This window comes from Corythoichthys intestinalis, chromosome 6 (assembly GCF_030265065.1).
Source record: "Corythoichthys intestinalis isolate RoL2023-P3 chromosome 6, ASM3026506v1, whole genome shotgun sequence".
Taxonomy (NCBI): Eukaryota; Metazoa; Chordata; class Actinopteri; order Syngnathiformes; family Syngnathidae; genus Corythoichthys; species Corythoichthys intestinalis.
Genome location: NC_080400.1, coordinates 52,502,976 through 52,515,778, shown reverse-complemented (window position 1 = coordinate 52,515,778; position 12,803 = coordinate 52,502,976). Strand labels below are relative to the sequence as shown.

Sequence of the window (12,803 nt, the reverse complement as noted above, 5' to 3'; positions counted from 1 at the left end):
AATGATGCGGCCAATTTATTGATTTTTCATACGGCCGTCAGGGGCACTCGAGCAAAAAATGTAACAGTGAGACACGTGGAATATATGTGTCAAGGGAGACGCTAGTTTGCACTATTATCAGTAATTTAACTTTGTGCTTTGTGCATGAATAAAAGTAGCAGACCCTCATCTTTGTGCATGAGTAAAATTAGCAGACCCTCATCATGGAAAATGCTAGAAGAAATGCATATGACGTAGCCTTTAAGTTAAAAGCAACCGAAGTGGCTGATCAAGAAGGAAACAGAGCTGCTGCATGTAAGCTGCCATCAAGAGGACAAACTCCAATCCAGCTGTGATTCATGTGGGCACAACAAATTGTTTGCAGCAACTTGACATTAATGTGAATCGTGCATTTAAAGGGGCACTCTGAGTTGAATGGGAGGCTTGGATGACCAGCAGCGAGAAATCGTTCACCAAAACTGGCCGCATGCGAAGAGCAACTTTTGCACAAGTCTGCCAGTGGACCCTGACAACGTGGAGCAGTGTGAAAAAAATCCACCATCACCAACGGTTTTCGAAAAGCAAGTCTGCTGCGTGACGAAGAGGATGGTACAAGCTCAGGAGTGAATTTGCCTCATTAGGAGAGACATTGAAAGTGACTACAAAAAAGAGACTGAGAGGGTGTGTGGCAAAGTGTATCTGAGCCTATTCATATCCAACACTGATGGTGAAGACTTCCATCCATTTCACCTCCTGCAACACCTCTTCCTGCAGGCTCTCTGGTAACAGCAGCTGGAAGACCTCTTCACCACCATCTGGCCTCAGCAGGTGACGACACAACAGTCGCTCCAGCTGCGCAATCCGCTGTCACTGCTTCAAAGACCCGGTGCTTGAGGACTTGGCTTCCCTTTTTCAGCCCGACTTGGCACTCTTTGCTATCTCCAGTACTTTAGGAACGCCACAATGGAAGGGTCTGATTGCTGAAGGATGCTCATGTCCTCTAGTTTGCGGCACAGGTGGGCAGCAATGATTGTCTGGGTGGCTTCCGGGAGCTGCTGACCAACGTGTACTCCGAGGGATTTGGGGAGCTGGGTGTCAGGTAGGTAGTGCTCCAACTGGCCTCCGACTGGACAGGCACTTTGATGTCTGGAAAGAGCATCTGCATTCTTATGAATACGCCCTGGACGGTACCTCACTGTGTAGCGAAAGAGAGACAGGTCAGCAATCCAACGCTGCTCCGTCGTTTCAAGATTGGCAGTTCCCAAGTGGCTCAGAGGTTTGTTGTCTATCCACACAACGCATCGATGGCCACAGACGTCATCTTTAAACTTCTCTGCCATAGCCCACTTCACAGCAGCCACTTCTCCAATTTCATGGAGCTGTAGTTTTTCTCCACATGATGCAGACTGTGACTGGCATAGGCCACAGGCCTTACCTTTCTTCCCTGCTCCTGTGTGAGGACTGCTCCAACACCCAAGTGGCTGGCATCTACCTCGAGAATAAATGGCAGAGAAAAGTTAGCAAAATCAAGAATAGGTGTACTTAAAGGATGAGACATCAGTTCCTGGAAGCTGTTCTCGCATTCCTCTGACCAGGCATCACTCAGATTCGATCTGGGTCACTCTGCGAATTTATCCACAAACCTTCGGTAGTAGCTGGCAAAGCCAATGAAAGACCTCAGCTCGGTCACCGTGGTAGGGTAGGGCCAATTCGAAAAAGCAGAAATCTTTCCAGGGTCCGTTGACACCCCTTTCCTTAAAATGTGATGTCCTGAATATTGCACTCACAGTGGGGAAAATAAGTATTTAGTCAACCACTAATTGTTCACTCACTTGAAAATATTAGAGAGGCCTGTAATTGTCAACATGGGTAAACCTCAACCATGAGAGACAGAATGTGAAAAAAAAAAAACAGAAAATCACATTGTTTGATTTTCAAAGAATTTATTTGCAAATCATGGTGGAAAATAAGTATTTGGTCAATACCAAAAGTTCATCTCAACACTTTGTTATGTACCCTTTGTTGGCAATAACGGAGGCCAAACGTTTTCTGTAACTCTTCACAAGCTTTTGACACACTGTTGCTGGTATTTTGGCCCATTCCTCCATGCAGATCTCCTCTAGAGCAGTGATGTTTTGGGGCTGTCGTTGGGCAACACGGACTTTCAACTCCCTCCTCACCCCCGTGGCGTCAAAATGATAACAAGAACGGTGAGCAAAAATCCCAGAACCACACGGGGGGACATAGTGAATGACCTACAGAGAGCTGGGACTACAGTAACAAAGGCTACTATCAGTAACACAACGCGCCGCCAGGGACTCAAATCCTGCACTGCCAGACGTGTCCCCCTGCTGAAGAAAGTACACGTCCAGGCAAGTCTGCGGTTCGCGAGAGAGCATTTGGAGGATCCAGAAGAGGACTGGGAGAATGTGGTATGGTCAGATGAAACCAAAATAGAACTTTTTGGTAGAAAAACAGTTTCTTGTGTTTGGAGGAAAAAGAATACTGAATTGCACCATACCCACTGTGAAGCATGGGGGTGGAAACATCATGCTTTGGGGCTGTTTTTCTGCAAAGGGACCAGGACGACTGATCTGTGTAAAGGAAAGAATGAATGGGGCCATGTATCGAGAGATTTTGAGTGAAAATCTCCTTCCATCAGCAAGGGCATTGAAGATGAGCCATGGCTGGGTCTTTCAGCATGACAATGATCCCAAACACACAGCCAGGGCAAAAAAGGAGTGGCTTCGTAAGAAGCATTTCAAGGTCCGTGAGTGGCCTAGCCAGTCTCCAGATCTCAACCCCATAGAAAATCTGTGGAGGGAGTTGAAAGTCCGTGTTGCCCAAGGAAAGCCCCAAATCATCACTGCTTTAGAGGAGATCTGCATGGAAGAATGGGCCAAAATACCAGCAAGTGTGTGAAAAGCTTGTGAAGAGTTGTAGAAAACGTTTGGTCTCAGTTATTGCCAACAAAGGGTACATACCAAAGTATTGAGATGAACTTTTGGTATTGACCAAATACTTATTTTCCACCATGATTTGCAAATAAATTATTTAAAAATCAAACAATGTGATTTTCTGGGGAGGGTTTCCCACATTCTGTCTCTCATGGTTGAGGTTTACCCATGTTGACAATTACAGGCCTCTCTAATATTTTTTAAGTGGGAGAACTTGCACAATTAGTGGTTGACTATATACTTATTTGCCCCACTGTAATTGTTTAGTAACGCTGGCAATAAATAATCTTTAAAAGCTCTGGAGCAGCAAATGAACACGTGTTTGTAACAATAAAAGAACCAGGAATTGCGCTGAGGGCATTGTTTGTATGATAGAGATTTCCTAAGCCTCAATGTGTGTTTGTGCTGGTGCTGGTAATTTGACTTACACAGACATTTAGTCAATTCATGCCCAAATTCAGTAGAAGAGATAAAAACATTTTAATATTTGCTTCGGTGTCGCTAAGTGGTAAATTATATGTAATACGTAAAGTGAACAAACAAATTCCGTTTAGACATGAGCATGCAGATTAAACACCGTGACATTGTCAGACTTCAGGACATTTCTGAAAATAACTGAATATTTCTCAAATTAAAAGAATGATTATACAAGCCTAAAAAGGGTAACCATTGTACAGTAAATATTTAAATTGTACAGACTCCTATTCAGATACAATTTTTTTTGTGGTCATATTATTTTTGATATTTAACTTCGTAACTAACAACTGGGGGGAAAACGGTGGTCGCACTTCACTGGTGGTTACTTGTCTTTGCAACTTTTTTTCTTCTACTGAACATTCTGCCTCGGACAAGATAGAGGAAATTATGAACACTTTAAATTAAATGGCAGTGCTAGCACACAATCTTCAAGCTTCCGCAGCGGTAAAAAAAAAAAAATCCAGGAAAAATTCTCCTACAATGACGGAAATAAATTTGGAATTATTTAGAGGCAGCTTATATGGTTGCGGGTCTGTCTGTATGTTTTTCCGTTCTAAGAGTTAAAATCTCATTGGTTTTTGGCCACATTCACTTAACAGTTATCGGATGTGCACACTTGTGCAACCATAATATTTCGGCTTTTTTAAATATTTTTTTTTAACTTCCCCTCTTAAAAAGATGCTTTTTTTCTTAATTGAGTTTGCAGGTTATATGTCACATTAATCGCGGAAACTTTTAGAATTTTTTTTTTTTCACTTTATAATAGGGCTGTCAAAATTAACGCGTTAATGCGCGGTAATTAATTTTTTTAATTAATCACGTTAAAATATTTGACGCAATTAACGCACATGTCCCGCTCAGACAGTATTCTGCCTTTTGGTAAGTTTTACAGCAAGGCTTTTTGTGCTAACAGCGAACTCTTGTGGTCGCTTTGCGACATGGTTTTACATGGTTTATTGGTTTTCTCCTCTCGTTCAATATGGCTGCAAGACGTCTCTGTTGTGCTTATATGATCCTTGGACAAGATTTGTCCGTAAGTATGGTTGTTGTAAAGAATGTACATATTATGGTAATAAGCGAAATGTTATATTTTTTGTATGAGACGCTTTTTGTTTATGTTTAGTTAACCTGTATAGCGTGCTAAGCTAACGTTGTTGCTAATGCAATGCTTGTGTACTTTTTTTTGTAGTTTTAAAGGGGACAATGGTTTGAGACCAATTTATTAATAAATCAGATGAAAAAGGAAGAAGTCTGATTATTAAGGCGTCGTTCACTAGCTGTCTAGCGTTGGAAAAAGTAGACGCTTCGGAGTGAGGACAGCATAGACAGATTTGAATGACAGTAGATTGAAATGCCCACTCCAGTCCTTATGTACCGTATGTTGAATGTATATATATATCCATCTTGTGTCTTATCTTTCCATTCCAACAATTTATTTTACAGAATATATATATAATTCACAGAAAAATATGGCATATTTTATAGATGGTTTGAATTGCGATTAATTGCGATTAATTACGATTAATTAATTTTTGAGCTGTAATTAACTCGATTAAAATTTTTAATCGTTTGACAGCCCTACTTTATAATAAACAAATACGTTTGGTCAGACATGTGAAGACTTTAAATATCCATGGTATATACAGTGCCTTGCAAAAGTATTCGGCCCCCTTGAACCTTGCAACCTTTCGCCACATTTCAGGCTTCAAACATAAAGATATAAAATTTTAATTTTTTGTCAAGAACCAACAACAAGTGGGACACAATCGTGAAGTGGAACAAAATTTATTGGATAATTTAAACTTTTTTAACAAATAAAAAACTGAAAAGTGGGGCGTGCAATATTATTCGGCCCCCTTGCGTTAATACTTTGTAGCGCCACCTTTTGCTCCAATTACAGCTGCATGTCGCTTGGGGTATGTTTCTATCAGTTTTGCATATCGAGAGACTGACATTCTTGCCCATTCTTCCTTGCAAAACAGCTCGAGCTCAGTGAGGTTGGATGGAGAGTGTTTGTGAACAGCAGTCTTCAGCTCTTTCCACAGATTCTCGATTGGATTCAGGTCTGGACTTTGACTTGGCCATTCTAACACCTGGATACGTTTATTTTTGAACCATTGACTGTAGATTTGGCTTTATGTTTTGGATCATTATCCTGTTGGAAGATAAATCTCCGTCCCAGTCTCAGGTCTTGTGCAGATACCAACAGGTTTTCTTCCAGAATGTTCCTGTATTTGGCTGCATCCATCTTCCCGTCAATTTTAACCATCTTCCCTGTCCCTGCTGAAGAAAAGCAGGCCCAAACCATGATGCTGCCACCACCATGTTTGACAGTGGGAATGGTGTGTTCAGGGTAAAGAGCTGTGTTGCTTTTACGCCAAATATATCGTTTTGCATTGTGGCCAAAAAGTTCAATTTTGGTTTCATCTGACCAGAGCACCTTCTTCCACATGTTTGGTGTGTCTCCCAGGTGGCTTGTGGCAAACTTTAAACGAGACTTTTTATGGATATCTTTGAGAAATGGCTTTCTTTTTGCCACTCTTCCATAAAGGCCAGATTTGTGTAGTGTACGACTGATTGTTGTCCTATGGACAGACTCTCCCACCTTAGCTGTAGATCTCTGCAGTTCATCCAGATCATGGGCCTCTTGGCTGCATCTCTGATCAGTTTTCTCCTTGTTTGAGAAGTTAGTTTGGAAGGACGGCCGGGTCTTGGTAGATTTGCAGTGGTCTGATGCTCCTTCCATTTCAATATGATGGCTTGCACAGTGCTCCTTGAGATGTTTAAAGCTTGGGAAATCTTTTTGTATCCAAATCCAGCTTTAAACTTCTCCACAACAGTATCTCGGACCTGCCTGGTGTGTTCCTTGGTTTTCATAATGCTCTCTGTACTTTAAACAGAACCCTGAGACTATCACAGAGCAGGTGCATTTATACGGAGACTTGATTACACACATTTGGATTCTATTTATCATCATCGGTCATTTAGGACAACATTGGATCATTCAGAGATCCTCACTGAACTTCTGGAGTGAGTTTGCTGCACTGAAAGTAAAGGGGCCGAATAATATTGCACGCCCCACTTTTCAGTTTTTTATTTGTTAAAAAAGTTTAAATTATCCAATAAATGTTGTTCCACTTCACGATTGTGTCCCACTTGTTGTTGATTCTTGACAAAAAAATTAAATTTCATATCTTTATGTTTGAAGCCTGAAATGTGGCGAAAGGTTGCAAGATTCAAGGGGGCTGAATACTTTTGCAAGGCACTGTAACTAGTGTTGCACAGATACCATTTTTTTGGCCCCGATACCGATACCTGGCTGTGCAGTATCGGCCGATACCATACCGATACCACCCCATTTATATATATATATATATATTTTTTTTTTTTCTTATTTTTTTTTTTTTTTTTTTTTTTTCCAAAGAGCTACATAATTGGATGTGAAATCATTGCTATCATGGCTTTGTCGGGCTGCTGCTTACCTTTGTGAAACAGGTGAAAGACTAATACAAAGTGAATACAGTAGAACTTTTTATTGCACAACAATAACAATAATAAACTCTGAACTGAATAACTTATTTTAAACCCTGAGTTTTGGCTCTCAAAGGCCAATCAGTGCAACTTGAATGAAATTATAACATACATAATACTAGTGTAACAGTAAGAAAGTAAAATAACAAACAATATACCTAATGAGGTATATGTGAGAGCAGTATAAAGAGCTGAGGTAAGAACAAAACAGATAATCATTTCTTCCTAGGCTTTAACTAGGCCGATGTGCAATACTTAAAGTGCAGCCAGAATTTGGTAAAATACATAAAAGACCATTTAGCATTATTAGTATCCTCACAAGTTCTTCACGTTCCAATTGCAAAATCCAAACTTGAAGAAACTAAAACAAGCAATGGAGAAAAAAAAGTTGACATTGGGGACACATCTGTAACATAACACCTAATAGTGTTTACTGAGTCAGTCCTCTTGAGGATTCAAGTCTTTGGGGTTCAACTTTAGGTACATTGGCAGATTTTTTTAAGGAAGATTAGTGTTTCTACATTTTTTGTTTCTCCTGACAGCCTATTCCTCTTCTCATCAAGTATATTAGAAGCTGTGCTGAAAAGCCTCTCACTATCAACACTGGTGGAGGGAGCGGAGAGAAACTTTGCAGCTGTAGAAGCCAGGGAGGGGAGCCGTTCTTTATTTTTTACCCAGTGCTCAAATGGGCTCTCTGTGTGGTGAATTGTTTTCTCAGCCAAATATGTGTCTATCTGTACCTGAGTAGATGTGCTGCTGGCCCCACCTTTTTCAGCAGCATGCTCTTGCAGGACTTCCTCATGCAGCCCTGTAAACCAGCTACTTGTGCTGGGCTCTGTTGTCATCAGCGGGGTCTTACTGGCTGAGTCTGCTTTCTCGGTTGTAGTTTTCTGCCTTGATGACAGATTTATCTCCAGTTCTTTGGTCAGTGCACTTCTTGCAAGCTTGCTCTTCTCTGCACTTGTGAAGTATCTGCAGTAAGAAAGTAAACAGAATAGCAAAATATAGTTGTTAGCTCAATATGCTGTTGTTTAGCCCTGGATTGATTAAACAACACACTAGCACTGGATGTTTAAACTTTCCACTGTACAACACACAATTGAACATACCTGTCTTTGTAAAGTGGGTCTAATATGGTTGCAACAGAGTACAAGGGCTCCTCCTCGACAGTCTACAATCTTGTGACCATAGCAGCTAGAAGAGTTGCCTTTATTGTTTTTATCCCGCTGTCCTCTGTGGTCTGTTTGGCCAACAGACGCTTCAGGACAACAACTGAGGGGATTACCTCTGAGGCGGTGGAGGTGGCGAAGCTAATCTGTTTTGTGATCTCTTCAAATGGAGCCAGAAGCGTGTTAATTTTCTCCAGCAAGGACCAGTCGCTAGCTGTCAGTGTTGCTGGGAGCTGGTGGTCAGCAGCATAGATGGAGATGGCATTCTTTTGCTCCAGCAGGCTCGCAGTCATATAAAAGGTGCTATTCCAGCGAGTGGTAACATCTTGAATCAGACGTTTGACTGGCATTCCCAGTCCCATCTGGACAGTTTCAAGCCTTGATGTGGCCAATGGGGAATGTTTAAAATGCCCAACTATTTTTCTCCCACAGGCCAGCACATCCGTCACACTTCACTGGGACAGCACTCCATCGTGTACCACGAGTTGAATCAAGTGCGAAAAGCATCCCAGGCCGGAGATTCCCAGGTCCCTCATGGCCTTCTTCATATTGCTCGCATTGTCCCGAACAATGGCATGGACCTTTTAATAATAATGATAATAATATTAATTTGATAATAATAATTGACCACAACATAGTGTCTCTCTATCAGCCTCGCTCTACGTGCACTAGACACGCACACGCACAACTTAGCTTAGCTTACTTTTACGGCACTTTTAAAACAGGTCTCAAATTGCTGCGGCATTTCTTTCAATAAAAGACAAGAAAAGTGAAGTAGACAAACGTTACCTTTGACTTCGGTATGCTCCAATTGTGCAGCATGTGCTCTATTGCTCCTGCAATAGCTTCGCCGGTGTGTGATCCCTTGAACTCATTCGCATGAAGTACGACGTTTTGCAGCATGAATGTTTCAAAGTCCACCCAGTGGGCAGTCAAGCTTAGCAAGGAAAGTTGTGAGACTTGGCTGCTCCAGATGTCGGTTGAAAAGCTTATAGCCCCTGCCTTCTCCAGCTTTTCTAAAACATGATTGGTTACCTTATTTTTTAGTGCAGGGATAGTTGTCTCCGTAATGTATTTACGACTTGGGACCTTATATCTGGGTACTGCGTGAGCCATAAAATGCCGGAATCCCACGCTTTCAACAAAGGCAAGGGGCAGGTTACAAAGAACAGTCATTTCGGTGATTTTTTCGGACATCCGTCTTGCTGCTTCACCTCTCTCGTCCCACTGCTCCTTCCGCTGAAATAAATCGACCAGGCTTTGTTGCTGTGGTCCATCATCAGCCTTTCTCTTGCTAGCAGTTGCTGCCTCAAACTTTTTGTGTTCGTTCGTATGTTGCGTCCTCAAATGTTTTATCAGGTTCGAGGTGTTGAAACTGGACGGTTTAACCCCACCTCTCGAAACCTTCAGGCCGCAAATTTCACATGCAGCCACTGTACTGGAGGGAGTTTCGATGCTAAAATATTGCCATACCGCCGACATGTTTTCCTTGTTTTTTCCTTCGTTTGAAGACGCCGCCTCAGCATTGTAGGAGAGCGGCTATTGCCCCGCTCTAATTGGTCTGGAGCAGGTCAATAGTGATAGCTGATTGGCATGCAAAGTGATCACGTGTCATAACACAACACAGAGTGCAGTGACTTTCAGGAGAAAAACAGCTGCGTGGCCTTAGGAGAAAAAAAGCTGTGTTATGCGTTTACCGCCCGGTAAATGGCATCGGCGCGTTGTTTGTTGGTACTCGTTGATACCGATACCACCATTTGGGCCGGATCGGCACCCACTGCCGATACTAGTATCGCTATCGGTGCATCTTTATATATAACAATAATGCCTGTGGCAATTTTTTTTTATTCCTACTCATGTTTGGTCAAAATACAGTTTATGTATATTCCAACAAATGAGAGATACACCTTTCAAATCACTAAATCTGTACAATTTGGAGATATTAAAAAGTAATAAGAATAAATTCCCTCAATAAGAAATGATAAATACACCTAGTAAATGGGTATATTCTTTCTAGCTGTTTTTGCCATCGTTAACTATCAAAAATGGCTCACCCAATTTTTTGTCATGTCAGTGGGTGTTGCCTCAGGTTTTCAATAAATGTTATTAAAAATAATGTTTAATAATATCAATGCAAAACAATCAAAAATTAACTAGTTTTGCTGCTGTGTAGGAGTCTGGCCTCTTAGGGGCAGTGTGGCGCACACATTATGAAAGTCGAGATTTAATTTTATTGTTACCACTAATTTTTCACACGTTAGGAGGAATATAAGCTTTGAAGTAGTGTTGTGTCACCTGTTTTTATGGTTTACTACAGCGTTTGTAAGTATTCATTATTTGAAGGAGAATATCTACTGCTAGCGAGTTTTATTTTACTAATGTATTTGCAGCAACTTAACATCAGTCAAGATAAAGAGCAGTTATCCATTAGGTGTTAGCATGAAGTTGGTGATGTTTTTCTTTACAAAATGCGTTTAAGTTTTCTGTCAATTTCAACTTTTACAAGTGTATTAAAAAAAGACATCTGACATACTGGTAATAACATCAAACATGTTTAATAGATTCAACAGATGAGTAAAGGGAGATTCAAAATGCCATTGTGGGAAAAGATTTAACATAACAAACAATCTCGACAATTGTGATATCACTGCTATCTTGTGATATCAATAACAATCACATATCAATAGCATTAACAAATTAACAACATCTAATTACATTGCGATATTAATGTCCTTGGATTGCTTTTTTCCTTTGCGGTAGAGGAGTACGGCAAGGACAACTGTAACAACGAAGAGCGTGGTGACAGCGACGACGATAGCAATGACTGCAGTGGTTGTCATTAATAGTGGACTGCCCACATTGCTGTCACGGGGCAGCGAACAGTTGAGGTGAAGGTCACAGTGTTTGGTGCCCACCATACTTTCCACTGTGCAGCGATAGCTTCCACACTCCCGCTCGGTGATGTTCCAATGCAAGGTGGCTCCTGTGGGGTCCACAGTGGCCTGAATAGGCAAGACCTTATTTCCGCTGGTCTTGGACCAGATGTAATGCAAAGGTGGGGTGCCGTGCATTGATCTGCATTTCAGTGTCATACTGTTCTCTTCTTTATCCACACTGCACAGAGGCTGACTTGGTGCCTCCATGACCGTCAGCTCAAAGGTCTTCAGTTTCAGTTCGGGTAACTTCTTTACCATACAGCGGTAAATCTTCATGTCTGACAGACGTACATCTTGGATTTTGATAGACGCGTCTCCATTTTGGGGATCCGCTGATGTGAAGTTGACCCTCCCCTCCATTGGTTTGTACAAATCAGAATACAAGCGGTCGCCTGTAAACCAAATGATGGGCTGCTCGTATCGGTCTGCAGACACGATACTCCACAAGATCTTCGTGTCCTGCTGAGAGTCCACGGTATGAGTGTACGCACAGGGTAGCTGGATACTTGACCCCCTGGCGACGTGGTAGTGGTTCTTTTCCTTCTGAATTTCCAGGGGGCATGCTGGACAAATGTTGAAAAACAATCCCAGGAGGACAGAAGGCCAAAGGAGGTGCCACATTATCACCATGTATACACTGGCAAGAAAAACAAAAAGATATTGGAATCAATAACATGTTTTTTCTTTTTTTTCTATCACTATAAAGCATAGACTTGACATCAGCAATTATATTTTCATTACAAGTGTAAAAACTAATGGAAAACAGAAGACTTACATCAGTTACATGTATTTTGCCTAATTTTAAGTTTAAATGTTTTCAAACACTAATGTTTACACTTTAAATGAAAACATACAATTGACATCAGCAATTATTTTTTTCATTACAAGTGTAAAAAAAAAAAAAGCTAATAACTGACATCGATGTTTTTTTTTTTTTTTTGCATTATTACAAATGTAAAAGTCAGCAATGGTTAGACTATCAAATAAAAATATATACATATATATGTATAGTATATAACGGAAGACTGCATTATTTAGCTCAAGTGGAAACATGATCAATAGACAATGTTTTTCATGAAAAAAGTTTGGATTTCTTACCTGCTTATCTTTAGGAAGGAAGATGCACACCAACGACAGCAACACTTGTCTGCTTCTTTGGCTTTTAGTGTACTAATTCATAGCGTAAAACCATACCTTATATAGGGACGAGAGGATCAAAGGATCAAAGAGTTCAAAGGAACCCTTTTTTGTGACGTCACGCTATTCGCGACGCGCCTCCGCCGCCATGACAGGCGGCAAAATACGCTTCGTGCACGCAAGCACATACAGTAAACAAATAGCAAAAGTATGGTGGGTTGACGGGGCATCGAGAGTGGGTTTCGTCACGTTGGGAGCAGTGCACTGATGCATGTCGATACTTATGGAGATAGAACAGTGCCAAAAGAAGTGAGGTTGTAAAATGAAAATAATCCCTGTAAAATGACCAATTTTAACTAAAAAAAACACTTGTATTTCCAAATTTTGCGTTGTAAAATAAACATGAAAAAACTCGAAGGAATAAGCTGTTCTACAAGTTTTTTTTTTTCTGTTTGCAAGTATTATTTTTTTTGTTTGTTTGTTTGTTCTACAGGTGTTTTTTCTTCACTACGGGTTGAAAATTAGCAATTACAAGTGCACAAGTTTTGTCACATTTTTGTCGAGTTTTATGAGCCAAAAAAGACACTCGTAACCTAGTTTTCAAATAAAAAAAATAC

General features: G+C 40.9%; 1 protein-coding gene across 1 annotated transcript; it reads right to left on the bottom strand.

Moving 5' to 3' along the window:
* Nucleotides 1–10,671: 10,671 nt before the first annotated feature.
* LOC130917984 (coxsackievirus and adenovirus receptor homolog) lies at nt 10,672–12,203 on the bottom strand. Its single transcript, XM_057839798.1, has 2 exons — nt 12,148–12,203; nt 10,672–11,686 (listed from the first exon to the last, which is right to left on the bottom strand). The coding sequence occupies exon 2, from the start codon at nt 11,677–11,679 to the stop codon at nt 10,825–10,827; it is 855 nt and encodes a 284-aa protein (XP_057695781.1). The 5' UTR covers nt 11,680–11,686; nt 12,148–12,203; the 3' UTR covers nt 10,672–10,824.
* Between the last annotated feature and the right edge of the window lie 600 nt (nt 12,204–12,803).

Excerpts from the sequence above, each read along its gene's own strand:
- LOC130917984 (XM_057839798.1), bottom strand. The coding sequence starts at position 11,679 with ATGGTGATAATGTGGCACCTCCTTTGGCCTTCTGTCCTCCTGGGATTG.